Consider the following 21,917-nt stretch of genomic DNA (forward strand, 5'->3'; position numbering starts at 1 on the left):
AGGAAAGCAATGGATAGCTTTTTCAAACAGAAATTTGCATCCTGTAGCACAAACTCCAAAAACTTCTGGGACACTGTAAAGTCCATGGAGAATAAGAGCACCTCCTCCCAGCTGCCCACTGCACTGAGGCTAGGAAACACTGTCACCACCGATAAATCCACGATAATTGAGAATTTCAATAACCATTTTTCTATGGCTGGCCATGCTTTCCACCTGGCTACCCCAACCCCGGTCAACAGCCCTGCACCCCCCACAGCAACTCGCCCAAACCTCCCCCACTTCTCCTTCACCCAAATCCAGATAGCTGATGTTCTGAAAGAGTTGCAAAATATGGACAAATCAGCTGGGCTAGACAATCTGGACCCTCTCTTACTAAAATTATCACCGCAATTGTTGCAACCCCTAACTATTCCTCCTTAGGCCGCCTTTCCTTACAGTTCTCTGCTGCCAATGACTGGAATGAATTGCGAAAATCACTGAAGCTGGAGACTCATATCTCCATCACTAACTTTAAGTATCAGCTGTCAGAGCAGCTCACAGATCATTGCACCTGTGCATAGCCTAGCACCTCTACCAACTCTACCGCCTCTACCACTATCACCTATTTCACCTCTATCACTGCAATTCTACCTCTATCACCACAGCTCTACCTCTATCACCACAGCTCTACCTCTATCACCACAGCTCTATCACCACAGCTCTATCACCACAGCTCTATCTCTATCACCACAGCTCTATCACCACAGCTCTATCACCACAGCTCTATCTCTATCACCACAGCTCTACCTCTATCACCACAGTTCTATCACCACAGCTCAACCTCTGTCACCACAGTTCTATCACCTCTACCTCTATCACCACAGCTCTATCTCTATCACCACAGCTCTACCTCTATCACCACAGCTCTACCTCTATCACCACAGCTCTACCTCTATCACCACAGCTCTATCACCACAGCTCTACCACCACCTCTACCGCTATCACCTCTATCACCTCTACCTCTATCACCACAGCTCTACCTCTATCACCACAGCTCTACCTCTATCACTACAGCTCTATCTCTATCACCACAGCTCTACTTCTATCACCACAGCTCTACTTCTATCACCACAGCTCTACCTCTATCACCACAGCTCTATCACCACAGCTCTACCTCTATCACCACAGCTCTACCACCACCTCTACCGCTATCACCTCTACCTCTATCACCACAGCTCTACCTCTATCACTACAGCTCTATCTCTATCACCACAGCTCTATCTCTATCACCACACCTCTACCTCTATCACCACACCTCTACCTCTATCACCACACCTCTACCTCTATCACCACAACTCTACCTCTATCGCCACAGCTCTATCAGCTCTATGGGTTAAGCCAGCTGCCAAGTGAGATTGTAGGATAAGTTTATAAATTGTGTCCAGCAGGCGCACAACAGGATCAAACAAAGCTTCGTCCGTATTTCATCACTCGGTAACTGTCTGTCAACTTTGCTTTGGGTTTGAATTCAACTTTTTAAACTCACTTTTACATATTAACAAACAACTTTGGATCCATAATTTGACCAATAACAACTAGCTATAGAGCTGTTTCACAGCGATACCGCTGTCCAATTATAATCCTCAATAAGGTTCCCAAACAATATTTTAAATTGCCCCAAGCGGCATCAGAACATCCAATTGTAATGTATTTTGTAGTTGGTTCTAGCAATAACGTGCTTTAAAGCTAAAAAAGCAGATTTACCTAGTTGGGTGAAGACGAAACATCAAGAGTTATCCAACCTTGTGAACGGGTTTGGTATCTCATGTTTTTATTTTATTTTAACAACAAAGTTAGGTATGTTGGAAGCTTATGTCGTAGAGCTTTGTAAACAAAAAATAAAGAGAATAGTGACGTGATCTGTGGGACTTTAATAATGAGGACCAGTCAACCTTTTGATACAGGACGCAGTGGTGAGAATTAAAACTGTCAGCCGCGATAAAGCCGAATGGCGCTAAGGTAGACGGCACCCAAAGGTTTAATTAAGAGTGGTGGCTGCTGCATTCTGGTAAATGGCGTCACCATAATCAAGAACCGTACAGTCAACTTTCCTACCAATCTGCTTCCTGCTGTTTCTTGGGAGAGGCAAGATCTATTTCTAAAAAAAAAAAGAAGCCCACTTTAAATCTTAGCTCTTTAACTAGCTCCTCTGTGTGTTTTTTTTAAACATTAAATCTTTGTCAATCCAAATGCCGAGATATTTATAGACGGGGAACCTGATTAACGAGAGAACCATCCAATTAATAAATATGTAGTTCATCTGAAACATTCTTGCAAGAATGACAGCATGTGTTTGTCATAGAAATGTAAGCCACAAAGGCTTCAATAACTCTCTCCGATCTCTACTCACATCTTAAAGTCCTACCTACAGCCCTCAAAGTGGAGAGATTTCATTTCCTTTTTTTAGGTACTTTTTTACCCCGTTTTTTTCTCCCCCAATTTCATGATGTCCAATTGGTAGTTACAGTCTTGTCCCATCGCTGCAACGGGAAAGGCGAGAGCCGTGCGCCCTCCGAAACACAACCCAGCCAAGCCGCACTGCTTCTTGACACAATGCCCACTTACCCCGGGAAGCCAGCCGCACCGATGTGTCGGGAGGAAACACCGTACACCTGGCGACCGAAGTCAGGGCCGCCACAAGGAGTCGCTAGTGCATGATGGGAAAAGGACATCCCTGCCGGCCAAACCCACCCTCTAACCCGGACGACGCTGGGCCAATTGTGCGCCGCTTCATGGGTCTCCCGGGTTCGCGGCCGGCTGGGATACAGCCCGGGATCAAACCCAGATCTGTAGTGATGCCTCTAGCACTGCGATGCAGGGCCTTAGACCACTGCGCCACTCGGGAGGCCCTGTCCTAGAGAGATTTACATGGTTATTAAAACGTTACGCCAGGGTAAGCCTACACAAAACTCAGCCCTTATTTGAAGTGTTTCTACAATCCCTTAAAGGGAAAAATGAATGGTGGAAAAATAATTAGAATCATTTACCATGTTTGACCGCTAGGTTTTATGGGTATTATGACTCATTCTGTGGTACTCTATAGGTTATTTACTGGTGCTGACAATGCTCATTGCTGTCAGGATTTATGTGGCTCTTCATTCTGTTTATTATTTGTGTAAATATTATAAGTATTTTACGTCAGTCTATTTACAATTTGCAAAATAAAACAAAGCTTTGGCCGTCATTGATCACGTACTTCTGATAAAAGCGATCGCAGGCATCGGCACACTGCTTTCGAAAGTAAAACTGCTTAGTGATTACACGCATGCCTCAGAGCTCAGGGTTATAAAACATAACTTCAACTAAATAAAAGCAGCTCTCACCTTGAGGCAGAAAACTGTAGGGTTTTACTATCCTCGTCTCAAACTCCCTTTCACTCTCAGAAATGAATAACAGATGATATAACAGTAGGCTCTTCTCTTCTTCTGTCATCTCTTTACTCGGATCATTTCATTCATTTTTTATTTTTTTTGTGTGTGTGTGTGATTACATTTCTATTCAATTTTTCACATCACACAACAACAACAACAAAAATAAAAAAAATAAAATAACAACAAACATCCATAAAACAAACAGTCATCACCATAGTAACAAGGATCTCCAGTCCATGATACATCTATGATGGTTCAATTCTTAAAATGGAAGCACATTCTACAACCACTGTGATTATTATAATTTGACCCTGCTGGTCATCTATGAACGTTTTGAACATCTTGGCCCATGTTCTGTTATAATCTCCACCCGGCACAGCCAGAAGAGGACTAGCCACCCCTCAGAGCCTGGTTCTTCTCTAGGTTTCTTCCTAGGTTCCTGCATTTCGAGGGAGTTTTTCCCCTAGCCACCCCTCAGAGCCTGGTTCTTCTCTAGGTTTCTTCCTAGGTTCCTGCATTTCTAAGGATTTTTTCCCCCTAGCCACCGTGCCTCTGCTGTTTGGGGTTTTAGGCTGGGTTTCTTTATAGCACTTTGTGACATCGGCTGATGTAAAAAGGACTCTATAATTAAATGTGATTGATTGGCTTCTAGGTATACTGGGAAGAAACGCCTCAGTCCTTGACAGTGCTTTGTTTCTTCCAGTAGGTCTACATGGAGAGTGGGATGCAGTACTGTAGGCATATAAGCTACTTTGAAGTAAGGAGGCATAATATAAAATAACTTGTTTTCATCCTCCTATTATTCATTCGATTTTCCCTCTAGAGCTCCCAGTGGAGCAGAATACAAGTGTCTTTTCCCTGATCTACTTTATTAGTGCCAGCAGAGAGGAGGACTCTGGAGGAGGTAACTGGTGCACAGGTCACATCACTTACACCGGTAATGGGCTGGGGTTTGTGCCAGGAGTCGAGAACGGGGGGCCTAAGGCAGAATAAACCGGTAAAACAGACGGTTGACAGCGTTCTACTACACCTGTCTTTATCTGACATATTCTGTCAGCGGCAGCGCCTCTAGCGACGACAGATCAGAGGAAGGAAAGAAGAGGGGGATAAAAATATAAAAAGAATTAAGACAAATAACTATAGATCAAAATTGAATAGCCTAAAATAATGTATATATATATATATATATATATATATTTATATATATATATATTTATATATATATATATATATATATATATAGAATTCAAGTATTGTATGTTGACATAAAATTGGAAAAACATCAATTTGCACATTGGAAAATATAGGTAATGGAGAGAAAATGTAACGGCCTATTTTGGAAGTAACCATAGCCCGACCGCCAGCATTTAGGCTACTAACAATAAATGTTGTAATTCTATAAATAAAGGCTACACCGCAAGTTCGGGAAGTGAGATGTAGGCCAACAAAATGTGGGATGAAGTATTTCTGTGAGCTGCTGTATTCTGGAATAAGCGACGTATATGTCTCCGCGTCTGGCTCCGGTTGCGCACATGGGAGTTACATGGTGGGAGGAACTAGAACAAGTGTGTGTCTGTGTGTGTCGGACATCCCGCCCCCTCCACACGTGTGTCCGAAAAGTTTTTTACAAGACACTATAAAGCCACTCTGCCTGTAGTTTATGACTCTTAACTTTAATAGTTACCCGTTTCAGTATATGTCGGCGTTATAAACTAGTGCTTCTGTTTCTAGATTCACGGAACTATAAAGATGGCGGACCATTCAGAACACGAAGAATTTACCGAGCTGCCAGATATAAGCGAATTTCTCCGGGAGGATCCCTACTTAGTGCCCTACCAAGAAGACTTATGTCGCAGGTACGGTAACACCGTTACTCACTGCACAGTGTACGATGTAGATGTTAAAACCACCGCATGCCACTTAGGCCAACTTGTCAGTTTGCTACGCACTTTCTGAAATGGCAGGATAAGTTACTGTTTATAGAGCAGGCAGGCCAGTCTCTACAGGTTAGGCTACTATTCTATCTCATCAGGATAAGTTACTGTTTATAGAGCAGGCAGGCCAGTCTCTACAGGTTAGGCTACTATTCTATCTCATCAGGATAAGTTACTGTTTATAGAGCAGGCAGGCCAGTCTCTACAGGTTAGGCTACTATTCTATCTCATCAGGATAAGTTACTGTTTATAGAGCGGGCAGGCCAGTCTCTACAGGTTAGGCTACTATTCTACCTCATCAGGATAAGTTACTGTTTATAGAGCGGGCAGGCCAGTCTCTACAGGTTAGGCTACTATTCTATCTCATCAGGATAAGTTACTGTTTATAGAGCGGGCAGGCCAGTCTCTACAGGTTAGGCTACTATTCTATCTCATCAGGATAAGTTACTGTTTATAGAGCGGGCAGGCCAGTCTCTACAGGTTAGGCTACTATTCTATCTCATCAGGATAAGTTACTGTTTATAGAGCGGGCAGGCCAGTCTCTACAGGTTAGGCTACTATTCTATCTCATCAGGATAAGTTACTGTTTATAGAGCAGGCAGGCCAGTCTCTACAGGTTAGGCTACTATTCTATCTCATCAGGATAAGTTACTGTTTATAGAGCATGCAGGCCAGTCTCTACAGGTTAGGCTACTATTCTATCTCATCAGGATAAGTTACTGTTTATAGAGCAGGCAGGCCAGTCTCTACAGGTTAGGCTACTATTCTATCTCATCAGGATAAGTTACTGTTTATAGAGCGGGCAGGCCAGTCTCTACAGGTTAGGCTACTATTCTATCTCATCAGGATAAGTTACTGTTTATAGAGCAGGCAGGCCAGTCTCTACAGGTTAGGGTACTATTCTATCTCATCAGGATAAGTTACTGTTTATAGAGCGGGCAGGCCAGTCTCTACACCAGTTAGGCTACTATTCTATCTCATCAGGATAAGTTACTGTTTATAGAGCGGGCAGGCCAGTCTCTACAGGTTAGGCTACTATTCTATCTCATCAGGATAAGTTACTGTTTATAGAGCGGGCAGGCCAGTCTCTACAGGTTAGGCTACTATTCTATCTCATCAGGATAAGTTACTGTTTATAGAGCGGGCAGGCCAGTCTCTACAGGTTAGGCTACTATTCTATCTCATCAGGATAAGTTACTGTTTATAGAGCGGGCAGGCCAGTCTCTACAGGTTAGGCTACTATTCTATCTCATCAGGATAAGTTACTGTTTATAGAGCAGGCAGGCCAGTCTCTACAGGTTAGGCTACTATTCTATCTCATCAGGATAAGTTACTGTTTATAGAGCGGGCAGGCCAGTCTCTACAGGTTAGGCTACTATTCTATCTCATCGGGATAAGTTACTGTTTATAGAGCGGGCAGGCCAGTCTCTACAGGTTAGGCTACTATTCTATCTCATCAGGATAAGTTACTGTTTATAGAGCGGGCAGGCCAGTCTCTACAGGTTAGGCTACTATTCTATCTCATCAGGATAAGTTACTGTTTATAGAGCAGGCAGGCCAGTCTCTACAGGTTAGGCTACTATTCTATCTCATCAGGATAAGTTACTGTTTATAGAGCGGGCAGGCCAGTCTCTACAGGTTAGGCTACTATTCTATCTCATCAGGATAAGTTACTGTTTATAGAGCGGGCAGGCCAGTCTCTACAGGTTAAGCTACTATTCTATCTCATCAGGATAAGTTACTGTTTATAGAGCAGGCAGGCCAGTCTCTACAGGTTAGGCTACTATTCTATCTCATCAGGATAAGTTACTGTTTATAGAGCGGGCAGGCCAGTCTCTACAGGTTAGGCTACTATTCTATCTCATCAGGATAAGTTACTGTTTATAGAGCAGGCAGGCCAGTCTCTACAGGTTAGGGTACTATTCTATCTCATCAGGATAAGTTACTGTTTATAGAGCGGGCAGGCCAGTCTCTACACCAGTTAGGCTACTATTCTATCTCATCAGGATAAGTTACTGTTTATAGAGCGGGCAGGCCAGTCTCTACAGGTTAGGCTACTATTCTATCTCATCAGGATAAGTTACTGTTTATAGAGCGGGCAGGCCAGTCTCTACAGGTTAGGCTACTATTCTATCTCATCAGGATAAGTTACTGTTTATAGAGCAGGCAGGCCAGTCTCTACAGGTTAGGGTACTATTCTATCTCATCAGGATAAGTTACTGTTTATAGAGCGGGCAGGCCAGTCTCTACAGGTTAGGCTACTATTCTATCTCATCAGGATAAGTTACTGTTTATAGAGCGGGCAGGCCAGTCTCTACAGGTTAGGCTACTATTCTATCTCATCAGGATAAGTTACTGTTTATAGAGCGGGCAGGCCAGTCTCTACAGGTTAGGCTACTATTCTATCTCATCAGGATAAGTTACTGTTTATAGAGCGGGCAGGCCAGTCTCTACAGGTTAGGCTACTATTCTATCTCATCAGGATAAGTTACTGTTTATAGAGCGGGCAGGCCAGTCTCTACACCAGTTAGGCTACTATTCTATCTCATCAGGATAAGTTACTGTTTATAGAGCGGGCAGGCCAGTCTCTACAGGTTAGGCTACTATTCTATCTCATCAGGATAAGTTACTGTTTATAGAGCAGGCAGGCCAGTCTCTACAGGTTAGGGTACTATTCTATCTCATCAGGATAAGTTACTGTTTATAGAGCGGGCAGGCCAGTCTCTACAGGTTAGGCTACTATTCTATCTCATCAGGATAAGTTACTGTTTATAGAGCGGGCAGGCCAGTCTCTACAGGTTAGGCTACTATTCTATCTCATCAGGATAAGTTACTGTTTATAGAGCGGGCAGGCCAGTCTCTACAGGTTAGGCTACTATTCTATCTCATCAGGATAAGTTACTGTTTATAGAGCGGGCAGGCCAGTCTCTACAGGTTAGGCTACTATTCTATCTCATCAGGATAAGTTACTGTTTATAGAGCGGGCAGGCCAGTCTCTACACCAGTTAGGCTACTATTCTATCTCATCAGGATAAGTTACTGTTTATAGAGCGGGCAGGCCAGTCTCTACAGGTTAGGCTACTATTCTATCTCATCAGGATAAGTTACTGTTTATAGAGCAGGCAGGCCAGTCTCTACAGGTTAGGGTACTATTCTATCTCATCAGGATAAGTTACTGTTTATAGAGCGGGCAGGCCAGTCTCTACACCAGTTAGGCTACTATTCTATCTCATCAGGATAAGTTACTGTTTATAGAGCGGGCAGGCCAGTCTCTACAGGTTAGGCTACTATTCTATCTCATCAGGATAAGTTACTGTTTATAGAGCGGGCAGGCCAGTCTCTACAGGTTAGGCTACTATTCTATCTCATCAGGATAAGTTACTGTTTATAGAGCAGGCAGGCCAGTCTCTACAGGTTAGGGTACTATTCTATCTCATCAGGATAAGTTACTGTTTATAGAGCGGGCAGGCCAGTCTCTACAGGTTAGGCTACTATTCTATCTCATCAGGATAAGTTACTGTTTATAGAGCGGGCAGGCCAGTCTCTACAGGTTAGGCTACTATTCTATCTCATCAGGATAAGTTACTGTTTATAGAGCGGGCAGGCCAGTCTCTACAGGTTAGGCTACTATTCTATCTCATCAGGATAAGTTACTGTTTATAGAGCGGGCAGGCCAGTCTCTACAACGAGTTGTTGCAGTGAGTCAAAGACGAGAGGTTTTACTCAGCCAAAAAATCTGTCCAGGAAAAATAAGACTTGGAATTGAGGAATTTTTTTGTATGGAGGTTAATGAATGTCGACTTTGGTCAACAAAACATTTTGCATTTCTAAAAACAAACGACTTTTTATATTGGAATTGTGCTTGTCGTTATAGCGATAATATCACCCATTTGAATGGACATTGCCATTGAGGGCTTCCACCATTTTTAAAGTAGTCAACTGGGTGGGGATTCCTAATGAGTTGGGAACAATCAGCCAATAAAGAAGAAAATGGAGATTAGCCTCTGTGACACTGCCCATGCCGTCCCAGCACAGATCTAAAGATGAGACCTAATCACTATATCTGCCCTCTTATTGGCTAGAATGGTCCCACCTCCCCGCCTGGCTTTTTCGTTGTTAGAGCGGTCAGTCGACTGTCTTGTCAATATAATAGACATTCTTTGAGTGAGTTAAAACTTTTAACTAGCGCACACCCCACGCTGGAACAATTCATACAAATCATCCCCTGCCTCGTAGCTCTAGTTTGATCATGTTAATGTTTAGTGTGATGGGGGTCATTTGCCTTCCAAATGACACCCTATTCCCTATATAGTGCACTACTTTAGACCAGAGGCCTATGGCACCCTATTCCCTATATAGTGCACTACTTTAGACCAGAGCCCTATGGCACCCTATTCCCTATATAGTGCACTACTATAGACCAGAGCCCTATGGCACCCTATTCCCTATATAGTGCACTACTTTAGACCAGAGTCCTATGGCACCCTATTCCCTATATAGTGCACTACTTTAGACCAGAGTCCTATCTCACCCTATTCCCTATATAGTGCACTACTTTAGACCAGAGTCCTATGGTACCCTATTCCCTATATAGTGCACTACTATAGACCAGAGCCCTATGGCACCCTATTCCCTATATAGTGCACTACTTTAGACCAGAGCCCTATAGCACCCTATTCCCTATATAGTGCACTACTTTAGACCAGGGCCCTATGGCACCCTATTCCCTATATAGTGCACTACTTTAGACCAGGGCCCTATGGCTCCCTATTCCCTATATAGTCCACTACTTTAGACCAGGGCCCTATGGCACCCTATTCCCTATATATTCCCTTGTCTGTGGTGTAATCAATCAGGATTTATATCTAGATTAGACATAACCGAGTCGTTATACAACAGTGACTCTCTGCAAGTCGTATTTCAGACGTGAACCAGAGCAAGACAAAGTGTTCAATGGTCAGATAAAATGTGTGTATTGTGGGGTGTGGTGGGGGCGTGTAACCAGTTAAATATCTCTGCTCTTTCATTCATCACCTCTGTGGACTAGAAATTGAATGCATATGTCCATGTTTTATTTTTTAATTTTTTTTTACAGAAATCTAGACCTGTTGTACACTAGATTTGTAGGCTGTTGGCAAATGTGCTGCAAATAGAAACATGTTTGATGTTGTCAGTGCTGTATGTATGAAAAGGTTATGGTTTTAGAGGGCTGCAGTATGTGTTGATCTGTTCCTCCAGGAATAGGATGGAACAACACTGTCCTAGTTAAAGGCTTAGAAGCTTCCAGAGTAGGGTTGAAATATTCAGGTAACTTTCCCAATATTCCCAGATTTTCCTGAAATCCTGGTTTGGAGGGTTAAAGAATTCCTGCCTATTCTGATCAAATCACATTTTATTTGTTACTTGTTTCATAAAAACCCTCAGGTGAAATGTTTTTAGTCGTATTTCAACAATGCAGTTAAAAATAAAACATTCCGGGATTCTTTTGAAACGGGATTTCTGGATTACCAAAATGTTTCAACCCTTATTATTAACCCTTATATCCCCTTATGGGGGTTATTCCAGAGTGATCCTCTACAACGTCTCATCTTCTAACTTGTTTACTGTGTGCGAGTGGTGCACAGAGCCCTCAAACTCAACTCTGGACCTCCAAGACAGAACCATTCTTCCCCTCTAATCATGGACTCATTAAGGCCTGGTACACCAGGTGTGTGCAATTGAATTATCAATTAGAAAGGAAACCAGCTGGCTCTGGACCTTGTAGGATAAGATTTGAATACCGCTGTTCTAGATTCTAGCTCTCCTATGTACACTGAACAAAAATATAAACGAAACATGGAAGAATTTCAAGGATTTTACTGAGTTAGAGTTCATATAAGGAAGTCAGTCAATTGAAATTAATGAATTAGGCCCCCTAATCTATGGATTTCACATGACTGGGCAGGGGTGCAGTCATGGGTGGGCTTGGGAGGGCATAGGCCCACCCACTTGGGAGCCAGGTCCGTAACAGTCAGAATGAGTTTGTCCCCACTAAAGTATTTTATTACAGACGGAAATACTCTTCAGCATGCCTTCCCTCCCCCTCTGACGGTCCCGCAGGTGAAGAAGCCGGATGTGGAGGTCCTGGGCTGGCGTGGTTACACATGGTCTGAGGTTGTGTGGCCGGTTGGATGTACTGCGGAATTCTCTAAAATCACGTTGGAGGACATTCCTGCAGTCAGAATGCCAATTGCACGCTCCTTCAACTATGGCATTGTGTTGTGTGACAAAACTGCATGTTTTGGAGTGGCCTTTTATTGTCCCCAGCACAAGGTGCACCCGTGTAATAATACCGCTGTTTAATCAGCTTCTTGATATGCCACGCCTGTCAGGTGGATGGATTATATTGGCAAAGGAGAAATGCTCACTAAGAGCGATGTAAACAAATTTGTGCACAAAATTTGAGAAGCTTTTTGTACGAATGGAAAATGTCTGGTATTATTTTAGCTTGTGAAACATGGGACCAACAACAACAACAACACTTTACAAGTTGCGTTTATATTTTTGTTCAGTGTAGTTCTTTGAGTTGTATAGACTGTGAGGGAGAGCAAAGTATACTCTGTCCACATCCGCACCCCTCTCTGGACTGGTCAGCTGGTCTTCCCTTTACCCTCTCTGGACTGGTCAGCTGGTCTTCCCTTTACCCTCTCTGGACTGGTCAGCTAGTCTTCCCTTTACCCTCTCTGGACTGGTCAGCTAGTCTTCCCTTTACCCTCTCTGGACTGGCCAGCTAGTCTTCCCTTTACCCTCTCTGGACTGGCCAGCTAGTCTTCCCTTTACCCTCTCTGGACTGGCCAGCTAGTCTTCCCTTTACCCTCTCTGGACTGGCCAGCTAGTCTTCCCTTTACCCTCTCTGGACTGGTCAGCTAGTCTTCCCTTTACCCTCTCTGGACTGGCCAGCTAGTCTTCCCTTTACCCTCTCTGGACTGGTCATCTGGTCTTCCCTTTACCCTCTCTGGACTGGTCATCTGGTCTTCCCTTTACCCCCTCTGGACTGGTCATCTCAGCTCTATGATTTCCTGCCCCTGGGAGATGGGGAGAGATCAGGCTCTTGGAGGTTTTGTCTGTGTGCCCTCCCGAGCCATTTGAGAGAGAGCGAGAGAGAGTATTCCTCTGCCGTGGGTGTGAGACTGTCACCCAGGCCTGTACGTGGTGTGTGTGTGTGTGTGTGGACTGTCACCCTGTCCCAGTACCATTCGGAGGTGTGTAAGTTAGTTAATTGGCTGGGAAGGGTTGAGGAGAGACGCAGAGATCTCTACTGTCTGAGGTGTGTGTGCAGGTACTCAGGGCTTGTTAAGCCACTAATGTCAGCAGCCCAGAGACAGGATGCTGGGAGACGGCGGGATGGGAACGGAAGAGAGGAGTGGGTGTTAGTCATTAGCCAGCTGTTGTCAGCACACGTCTCCTCTTTCTGTCATCGGGGAGGGGGGTGTGTGTGTGTGTGTGTGTGTGTGTGTGTGTGTGTGTGTGTGTGTGTGTGTGTGTGTGTGTGTGTGTGTTAGGGCTGTCCCCGACTAAAACACATCTTGGTCGGCAGAGAGTTGTATTTTTTTCTTTTGACCAATCGAAAGAAGTCTCAAAGTGGAATGATTTTTATTTTATTTTTTTAAACTTTACAAATAAATGAAAAGCTGAAATGTCTTTAGTCAAGTATTCAACCTCCTTTTTTGTTATGGCGATGCCTAAATAAGTTCAGGAGTAAAACTTTGCTTAAGTTGCATGGACTCACTCTGTGTGCTATAATGGTGTTTAACATGATTCTTCTGTACCCCACACATCAGTCGTACGGTGCTTTTCAAACCGATTCAACCACAAAGAACTGAGGCTTTCCAATGCCTCTCAGACATTGAATATCCCTTTGAGCATGGTGAAGTTATTAATTACACTTTGGATGGTGTATCAATACACCCAGTCACTACAAAGATACAGGCGTCCTTCCTAACTCAGTTGCCGGAGAGGAAGGAAACCGCTCAGGGATTTCACCATGAGGACAATGATGACTTTAAAACAGTTACAGAGTTTAATGGCTGTGATAGGAGAAAACTGAGGATGGATCAACAACATTGTAGTTACTACACAATACTAACCTAAATGACAGAGTGAAAAGAAGGAAGCCGGTACAGAATACAAATATTCCAAAACATGCATCCTGTTCGCAATAAGGCACTAAAGTAAAACTGCTAAAAATGTGGCAAAGCAATTAACTTTTTGTCCTGAGTAAAAAGTGTGATATTTGGGGCAAATCCAACACATTACTGAGTACCACTCTCCATATTTTCAAGCATGGTGGTGACTGCCTCATTTGGTCAGTATGCTTGTAATCGTTAAGGACTGGGGAGTTTTTCAAGATAAAAAAAAAAAGAAGCTAAGCATTAGGAAAAACCTGGTGGTCTGCTTTCCACCAGACGCTGTGGGTCTATGTTGTTAAGGTAGGACAGTACCCACCTACCTACAGGTCTATGTTGTTAAGGTAGGACAGTACCCACCTACCTACAGGTCTATGTTGTTAAGGTAGGACACTACCCACCTACCTACAGGTCTATGTTGTTAAGGTAGGAGAGTACCCACCTACCTACAGGTCTATGTTGTTAAGGTAGGACACTACCCACCTACCTACAGGTCTATGTTGTTAAGGTAGGACACTACCCACCTACCTACAGGTCTATGTTAAGGTAGGACAGTACCCACCTACCTACAGGTCTATGTTGTTAAGGTAGGACACTACCCACCTACCTACAGGTCTATGTTGTTAAGGTAGGACACTACCCACCTACCTACAGGTCTATGTTAAGGTAGGACACTACCCACCTACCTACAGGTCTATGTTGTTAAGGTAGGACACTACCCACCTACCTACAGGTCTATGTTGTTAAGGTAGGACACTACCCACCTACCTACAGGTCTATGTTGTTAAGGTAGGACACTACCCACCTACCTACAGGTCTATGTTGTTAAGGTAGGACACTACCCACCTACCTACAGGTCTATGTTAAGGTAGGACAGTACCCACCTACCTACAGGTCTATGTTGTTAAGGTAGGACACTACCCACCTACCTACAGGTCTATGTTGTTAAGGTAGGACACTACCCACCTACCTACAGGTCTATGTTGTTAAGGTAGGACACTACCCACCTACCTACAGGTCTATGTTGTTAAGGTAGGACACTACCCACCTACCTACAGGTCTATGTTGTTAAGGTAGGACACTACCCACCTACCTACAGGTCTATGTTGTTAAGGTAGGACACTACCCACCTACCTACAGGTCTATGTTAAGGTAGGACACTACCCACCTACCTACAGGTCTATGTTAAGGTAGGACACTACCCACCTACCTACAGGTCTATGTTGTTAAGGTAGGACACTACCCACCTACCTACAGGTCTATGGATTAAATGGGAGGGGGGACCGACAGGGAAACGGCGGGCAGGACAGACAGCAGGGACAGACAGGTCTGGACAGACAAACGAATGAATTGACAGCGATAGCTAGTGAGAAAGTGGTATTGACCATTAGTAAACCAGCAAAAAAAGAAAAGTCCTCTCACTGTCAACTGCGTTTATTTTCAGCAAACTTAACATGTGTAAATATTTGTATGAACATAACAAGATTCAACAACTGAGACATAAACTGAACAAGTTCCACAGACATGTGACTAACAGAAATAGAATAATGTGTCCCTGAACAAAGGGGGGGGGGGGGGGGGTCAAAATCAAAAGTAACAGTCAGTATCTGGTGTGGCCACCAGCTGCATAAAGTACTGCAGCATCTCCTCCTCATGGACTGCACCAGATTGGACAGTTCTTGCTGTGAGATCTTACCCCACTCTTCCACCAAGGCACCTGCAAGTTCCCAGACATTTCTGGGGGGTATGGCCCTAGCTCGCACCCTCCGATCCAACAGGTCCCAGACGTGCTCAATGGGATTGAGATCTGGGCTCTTCGCTGGCCATGGCAGAACACTGACATTCCTGTCTTGCAGGAAATCATGCACAGAACGAGCAGTATGGCTGGTGGCATTGTCATGCTGGAGGGTCATGTCAGGATGAGTCTGCAGGAAGGGTACCACGTGAGGGAGGAGGATGTCTTCCCTGTAACGCACAGCGTGAGACCAAACCGCGACTCGTCAGTGAAGAGTACCTTTTGCCAGTCCTGTCTGGTCCAGCGACGGTGGGTTTGTGCCCATAGGCGACGTTGTTGCCGGTGATGTCTGGTGAGGATCTTTCTTACAACAGGCCTATAAGCCCTCAGTCCAGCCTCTCTCAGCCTATTGTGGACAGTCTGAGCACTGATGGAGGGATTGTGGGTTCCTGGGGTAACTCGGGCAGTTGTTGTTGCCATCCTGTACCTGTCCCGCAGGTGTGATGTTCAGATGTACCGATCCTGTGCAGGTGTTGTTACACGTGGTCTGCCTCTGCAAGGACAATCAGCTGTCTGTCCTGTCTCCCTGTAGCGCTGTCTTAGGCGTCTCACAGTACGGACATTGCAATTTATTGCCCTGGCCACATCTGCAGTCCTCATGCCTCCTTGCAGCATGCCTAAGGCACGTTCACGCAGATGAACAGGGACCCTGGGCATCTTTCTTTTGGTGTTTTTCAGAGTCAGTAGAAAGGCCTCTTTAGTGTCCTATGTTTTCATAACTGTGACCTTAATTGCCTACCGTCTGTAAGCTGTTAGCGTCTTAACGACCGTTCCACAGGTGCATGTTCATTAATTGTTTATGGTTCATTGAACAAACATGGGAAACAGTGTTTAAACCCTTTACAATGAAGATCTGTGAAGTTAATTGGATTTTTTAGGAATTATCTTTGAAAGACACGGTCCTGAAAAAGGATGTTTCTTTTTTTTGCTGAGTTTATAATGAATTATTAATGCTAAAGGCTGCATTTGGAGCAAGACCGAGAGAAACCTTATGGGTCAATGATAAACTTGAGAAAAACACTGTTTTTACTCACTGCTATCACAAACTATTTCTACAAACTAAGACCATTTAAACAACACTCAATTAAACTTCCTATCGGTTCAATACCTCTCCTCTCAGACAGTTTAATGTGCTTCAGGGTAAGTTCCTAAAAAAATAAATAACCTATTCATGAGGTGTTTCCACAGAGGGGGGGTGCCGTTCCCCCTTCCCATTAATCCAACCATAGTTCCAGCCTCCTGTATAGATCAGTGTCCTACCTTAACCCCTACAACATAGACCTGTAGGTAGGTGGGTACTGTCCTACCTTAACAACATAGACCTGTAGGTAGGTGGGTACTGTCCTACCTTAACAACATAGACCTGTAGGTAGGTGGGTACCTGTCCTACCTTAACAACATAGACCTGTAGGTAGGTGGGTACCTGTCCTACCTTAACAAAGAAGACCTGTAGGTAGGGGGGTACTGTCCTACCTTAACAACATAGACCTGTAGGTAGGGGGGTACTGTCCTACCTTAAAACAACATAGACCTGTAGGTAGGTGGGTACTGTCCTACCTTAAAACCTGTTGAGGCCAGGGGGCAGGATCTTATCCCGGTATTGGGATTCATTGTCATGTGACCATGGCGGGGAATTCAAAACTGCAAGAGTAATCATTTCAAATAATCAAATAATCAACTATTTTCCTCCATTTGAAAGATATATCTCCTAAATCTAACCACGCTGTCCGATTTTCAGAGGCTTTACGGAGAATGCATAAAGTTAGGTTATGTGAGGAGAGTACATTGACAATAGCTGCGTGTAATGTTTAGCCAATTCAAAGAAGGGCATCAACAGACAGAAAACTAGCTAGAATTATGCACTTACCTTTGACAATCTGCATCAGATGACACTCATAGGACATTATGTTAGACAATACATGCATTTTTAGTTCCATCAAGTTCATATTTATATCCAAAAACAGCATTTACAGTCACGGTGAAATTCAGAATTTGTTTCGGCTCGAATGCTCCCAGTGAATCCAGCATTACAAATCACGGAATTACTATTCGAAAACATTGGTAAATTATAATATTGTCATTCAAAGAATAATATATTATCATCTCGTAATTGCTACCGAATGGCCAGATCTCAAAATAACTTTACTGGGAAATCACATTTTGCTATAAACTGGGTACTATGCTAACAACATAAGCTAAGCTATAAGCTAAGCTAAGCTATACCGTTAGCATTAGCATCATCTAATATCGATAATAACATTCTAAATATCCCCTTACCTTTGATTATCTCCATCAGAAGGCGCTGCCAGCGATCCCAGGTCCAGAACAAATGTGGTTTCTTTTGATAAAGTTCATAATTTATGTCCAAATAGTTAGCGTTCAGTAGGCTCCCACAAAATGAGGTGGGCAGTGTAAAGTCACGCCGAAAAGCTAAAAAAAACCTAGTAAATAATCTATTTATGTTTGTTCAAACATGTCAAACGTTGTTTAGCATTAATCTTTTGGTCCATTTTTAACGTGAAACATCAGTAAACATCAGTAATATTTTCACACAACCTATCAAGTGTCTAGAATAAACGATTATGACAAAGACACTCTTCTCAGATTCATGCGCAGGCGCAAAAAATGAAGTGATGACGTGTCAACTTGTAAGCATTCTAATTCGGTCTGTATTCATCACAGATGCTTCAAACAACTTTCTAAAGATCGTTGACATCTAGTGGAAGCAGTAGGAGTTGCGAACTGAATCCTTTCTCACTGTGGTATCTTTAAAACAATGACACTAAATAGTACAGTCACAAAATTCTCATTTTTTTAATCTATTTTTCACAGGTTTTTGCCTGCAATATGAGTTTTGTTATACTTACAGACACCATTCAAACTGTTTTAGAAAATTCAGAGTGTTTTCTATCCGAATGTGTTAATAATATGCATATCCTAGCTTCTGAGTTGGTGTAGGAGGCAGTTAAAAATGGGCACATATTTTTTTCAAAATTCTCAATACTGCCCCCGTGGCCCGTAGAGGTTAACAACATAGACCTGTAGGTAGGTGGGTACTGTCCTACCTTAACAACATAGACCTGTAGGTAGGTGGGTACTGTCCTACCTTAACAACATAGACCTGTAGGTAGGTGGGTACTGTCCTACCTTAACAACATAGACCTGTAGGTAGGTGAGTACTGTCCTACCTTAACAACATAGACCTGTAGGTAGGTGGGTACTGTCCTACCTTAACAACATAGACCTGTAGGTAGGTGGGTGCCTGTCCTACCTTAACAACATAGACCTGTAGGTAGGTGGGTAGTGTCCTACCTTAACAACATAGACCTGTAGGTAGGTGGGTAGTGTCCTACCTTAAAACAACATAGAAGCATCACCATCGTACTTCTGCTTTATATAGTAATTGACCGTTATAAGAAGTGTGTGTCCTCTTGTTTGGCCCGTCTGTTTCTCGGCCTATAATTTTGTGTGTGTGTGTGTGTGTGTGTGTGTGTGTTTTTATAATTGGGTGGTTTTGGATACATTCTACAGTCCCATTGTTTCATAGGTCATCTTTGATAGATCCCAGCTTCCCAGACTCAGACTGTACCTGTCCTGTTCACACTGTGACTGAAAGAGCAGCTGGGTTGTCTCATTCAGCACCGTTTCATTTAGCTTTTGTGTTCTCGTTTCTTGAGGAAGTTATGTCCAATATGAGGGACAAGGCAGAGTGGTGAAGGGACATGGGGGAGGGACAAGGCAGAGTGGTGAAGGGACATGGGGGAGGGACAAGGCAGAGTGGTGAAGGGACATGGGGGAGGGACAAGGCAGAGTGGTGAAGGGACATGGGGGAGGGACATGGGGGAGGGACATGGGGGAGGGACAAGGCAGAGTGGTGAAGGGACATGGGGAGGGACAAGGCAGAGTGGTGAAGGGACATGGGGGAGGGACATGGGGGAGGGACATGGGGGAGGGACAAGGCAGAGTGGTGAAGGGACATGGGGGAGGGACAAGGCAGAGTGGTGAAGGGACATGGGGGAGGGACATGGGGGAGGGGGCATACAGGGAGGGACATGGGGGAGGGGGCATACAGGGAGGGCCATGGGGGAGGGGCATGGGGGAGGGGGCATGGGGGAGGGACATGGGGGAGGGACATGGGGGAGGGACAAGGCAGAGTGGTGAAGGGACATGGGGGAGGGACAAGGCAGAGTGGTGAAGGGACATGGGGGAGGGACAAGGCAGAGTGGTGAAGGGACATGGGGGAGGGACAAGGCAGAGTGGTGAAGGGACATGGGGGAGGGACATGGGGGAGGGACATGGGGGAGGGACATGGGGGAGGGACAAGGGGGAGGGGGATACAGGGAGGGACATGGGGGAGGGACAAGGGGGAGGGGGATACAGGGAGGGACATGGGGGAGGGGGATACAGGGAGGGACATGGGGGAGGGACAAGGGGGAGGGACAAGGGGGAGGGACAAGGGGGAGGGGATAGGAGGCTTTTAGAATCGATCTGAGCCCAGACCTTTAATTGACCACCATTCCTTCCGTTCCTTAGTTAGTATTCCTGTTGTAAGGTTGTTGGAAACAGGTTCTTCTCTCTCTGTCTCAGGGGACTGCTGCTGTACCAACACGCTTTTAATGGGCTACACGCACACACCTACGAATGCACACACACACAAACACAAACACCTACGAATACACGCGTGCGCACACACAGACAATCACACCTACGAATATATACAGTTGAAGTCAGAAGTTTACATACACTTAGGTTGGAGTCATTAAAACTCGTTTTTCAACCACTCCACAAATTTCTTGTTAACAAACTATAGTTTTGGCAAGTTGGTTAGGACATCTGCTTTGTGCATGACACAAGTAATTTTTCCAACAATTGTTTACAGACAGATTATTTCACTTATAATTCGCTGTATCACAATTCCAGTGGGTCAGAAGTTTACATAGACTAAGTTGACTGTGCATTTAAACAAATTGGAAATTCCAGAAAATTATGTCATGGCTTTAGAAGCTTCTGATAGGCTAATTGACATTTGTGTCAATTGGAGGTGTACCTGTGGATGTATTTCAAGGCCTACCTTCAACCTCAGTGCCTCTTTGCTTGACATCATGGGAAAATCAAAAGAAATCAGCCAAGTCCTCAGAAAAACATGGGGACAAAGATTGTACTTTTTGGAGAAATGTCCTCTGGTCTGATGAAACAAAAATATAACTTTTTGGCCATAATGACCAACGTTATGTTTGTAGGAAAAAGGGGGGGACTTGCAAGCCGAAGAACACCATCCCAACTGTGAAGCACGGGGGTGGCAGCATCATGTTGTGGGGGTGCTTTGCTGCAGGAGGGACTGGTGCACTTCACAAAATATATGGCATCATGAGGAAGGGAAATTGTGGATATATTGAAGGAACATCTCAAGACATCAGTCAGGAAGTTAAAGCTTGGTCGCAAATGGATCTTCCAAATGGACAATGACCCCACGCATACTTCCAAAGTTGTGGCAAAATGGCTTAAGGACAACACAGTCAAGGTATTGGAGTGGCCATCACAAAGCCCTGACCTCAATCCTATAGAAAATTTGTGGGCAGAACTGAAAGAGCGTGTGCGAGCAAGGAGGCCTACAAACCTGACTGAGTTACACCAGCTCTGTCAGGAGAAATGGGCCAAAATTCACCCAACTTATTGTGAAAGCTGTGAAAAGCTACCCGAAACGTTTGACCCATGTTAAACAATTTAAAGGCAATGCTACCAAATTCTAACTGAGTGTATGTAAACTTCTAACCCACTGGGAATGTTATGAAAGAAATAAAAGCTGAAATAAATCTCTGTACTATTATTTTGACATTTCACATTCATAAAATAAAGTGGTGATCCTAACTGACCTAAGACAGGCCATTTTTACTATGAATAAATGTCAGGAATTATGAAACTGAGTTTACATACACCTTAGCCAAATACATTTAAACTTACAACTTAGTGTGTGTGTGTGTGTGTGTGTTATACACACCTATGAATACACACACAGGAAGGGCCCTATAAAATTTGTGCTGCGGAGAACGTAGAAGGAATCACAGAATCCAGACATTAAGACGGAATTCAACAATATTCAAAAATGTATTGAACTAAGTAGTAAACCAACTAGATGTATTGAACTAAGTAGGAAACCAACTAGATGTATTGAACTAAGTAGGAAACCAACTAGATGTGTTGAACTAAGTAGGAAACCAACTAGATGTATTGAACTAAGTAGGACATCATCTAGATGTATTGAACTAGGTAGAACATGTTTTAATTTGCCCAAGATTATCATAAGACAAAATGTGTATTTTCCTTCAAGTTTCTGAATAGTAAACTGCACAGAAATGCCCCTTTCTGTCTGTATGAGTTTGTCTACCGCTTTGGCAGCAGCTAGCCTAGTGGTTAGAGCGTTGGACCAGTAACCGAAAGGTTGCTAGATCGAATCCCCCGAGCTGACAAGGTAAAAATCTGTCGTTCTGCCCCCTAAACAAGGCAGTTAACCCACTGTTCCTAGACCGTCATTATAAATAAGAATTTGTTCTTAACTGACTTGCCTAGTTAAATAAAGGTAAAATAAAAATTGTATAGCCATTAGCGATGATGC

General features: G+C 43.9%; 1 protein-coding gene across 1 annotated transcript in view; it reads left to right on the forward strand.

Annotated features, from left to right (window-relative positions):
• Positions 1-4,981: 4,981 nt before the first annotated feature.
• The window catches only part of gbe1a (glucan (1,4-alpha-), branching enzyme 1a), a gene marked incomplete in the record, with an annotated part of 159,816 nt that continues 142,880 nt past the window's right edge, over positions 4,982-21,917 (forward strand). The window contains 1 exon segment of the mRNA XM_029770386.1: positions 4,982-5,266. Within this exon segment, the coding sequence (XP_029626246.1) occupies positions 5,160-5,266 (107 nt within the window).

The sequence above is a fragment of the Salmo trutta genome, chromosome 12 (assembly GCF_901001165.1).
Source record: "Salmo trutta chromosome 12, fSalTru1.1, whole genome shotgun sequence".
Lineage (NCBI taxonomy): Eukaryota > Metazoa > Chordata > Actinopteri > Salmoniformes > Salmonidae > Salmo > Salmo trutta.